At 46.6% G+C, this 1915-nt stretch overlaps 1 protein-coding gene across 1 annotated transcript; it reads right to left on the bottom strand.

The window, feature by feature from the left end:
* Window positions 1–342: 342 nt before the first annotated feature.
* LOC109157414 lies at window positions 343–1434 on the bottom strand. Its single transcript, XM_019305323.1, has one exon. It carries the CDS (start codon window positions 1432–1434, stop codon window positions 343–345), a length of 1092 nt encoding a protein of 363 aa, XP_019160868.1.
* Between the last annotated feature and the right edge of the window lie 481 nt (window positions 1435–1915).

Genomic DNA, 1915 nt, shown 5'->3' with positions numbered 1-1915 from the left:
CTCTCCTTTGACCCCTCTGTGAAAAGCCATAAAAGCCAGTCATTCTCCACTTTTCAAACCCCGGCATAGTCACCTCAACATCCACATAGTTTGTGGAATAACTAATCAATCTCGCTGTATTATTCACTCTCCACAACAGAGCCAATCCACCACTCAAACCAGAACTGTCAATACAAAAAAGTCCATCAAAACCAAGTTTAACCCGAAGACGCTCCGCATGATCACAGTCAACCTTGGTTTCTATGAGAAATACAAAGTCGGGTTTCTTAGAGGATACCATGTCCTCAATCTCGCGAACTGTCTGTGGATTACCCAAGCCACGACAGTTCCAACTTAAGGTACTCATTGGGATCGGCGGACCTGATCCACAGGTCCCGCCATCAAAGAATCAGAATCAACAACCATGTCCCCATTCAAAGCACTCACCTCCCCGATGTCCGTCCTCCGTCTTTTCGGATCTACCCGAACCCCCACCCCCTCACCACCAGCGCCCTCACCGCCCACCCCATCCACACCCCCAAATCCCGAACCCACCCCAGCCGTAGACTTAGTCACCTCCACCCGAGACTGCCCACTCCTTCCCACCCCAACTCCCACCGCCGTTCTCCCTCCCTCACTCCCATAGCCAATCTCACGCCTCCTCTCTTGGCCTAGTTGAAACCATTTTTCCCCCAACACCTTCGCCGGACTCGTACCCCCCACCCTCATCGACACACCAAACGGATACTGTTCCGGCCTCAACAACGAACGGCGAGCTTGCAAGCAAAATTTATCCGTATGGCCCATTCTTCCACAAAAAAAGCAAAACATGTGGAGGCGTTCATATTTAAAGTTAATCCATGTCCAGGACCCATCTCTCAGAATCATCTTCATCCGCCGCTTTAAGGGGTTTGAGACATCATGGGTGACTCTAACTCTATAGAAGGAAGTCCACTGTCTCTCAAAATTTCGCTCATCATAGCGCAAGAAAACCCCAACATAGTCTCCAATTCTTTCCAACACTTTAACCGTACGGTATCCCTGGGGGATGTCCGAAACCTGTACCCATAAGTCCACAGTGTCTAGACTAACCTGTAGTGGATCTTCACCATCGTTCAGGACTTGGCATAGCAGCGTTGCATTCTCAAACGCCCAAGGCCCCTCATCCATAACTCGTTTCATGTCCGGTTCATCAAAGAAGGTGAACAAGAACAAATTGGGCTGCACATCCGTTATCTCAATACCCATCAGAGGCTTCCAAGCCGAAGCCATAACACGCTTCATCACCTTGGTCTTGAGAATCCGATCCGTCAAAAACCGGCCAACAATGGTCCAGGTTTCCTTCGACGCCGGTAGGGCTTGGACGCCGAGATCTTCATCCTCGAACCGGACACCTTGTTCTTCGTCGTCCAATGTGATGTCTGTCGTGTGTGTTATTATCTCCTGCATGTCCATCGGAGGTTAGCAAGCTGCTCCAATGGCGCTGTTCGCATGCATGTAATCCGGAACCCTAGATCGCAGGGGGGGAAAGAGGAAAACCCTAGGTCGTAGGGAGGAAAATTTTTTCATTTATATATCATACATGCTTAAGTATTATTACAATTTAAGTAAAATGTAAAATGTACAATTAAGTAAAATGTATTACAAGTGCATGTAAAATGTATTATAGGTGCAAGTAAAAATTTACACTGAGCATCAATACTTAGTTGCACCTATTGTTCTAAGTAGTTGCACCTATAGTTCTAAGTAGTTGCACACATAGTTATAAGTAGTTGCACCTAGGTGTATGAATGTTTGCGAGTGGTTTTCAGGGGTATTACTACCCGCTGAACTCAGATCAATGAATGTTAACAAGGCAAAATTACATGCACTTATAGGTGAAAGTAGGTGCACCTATAGTTATAAGTAGTTGCACCTATAGTTATAAATAGTTGCA

This window comes from Ipomoea nil, unplaced genomic scaffold, assembly GCF_001879475.1.
Source record: "Ipomoea nil cultivar Tokyo-kokei standard unplaced genomic scaffold, Asagao_1.1 scaffold2780, whole genome shotgun sequence".
NCBI classification, from domain to species: Eukaryota; Viridiplantae; Streptophyta; class Magnoliopsida; order Solanales; family Convolvulaceae; genus Ipomoea; species Ipomoea nil.
Note: the sequence above shows the minus strand (reverse complement) of the source record. Positions and strands in the feature narration are given on the sequence as shown.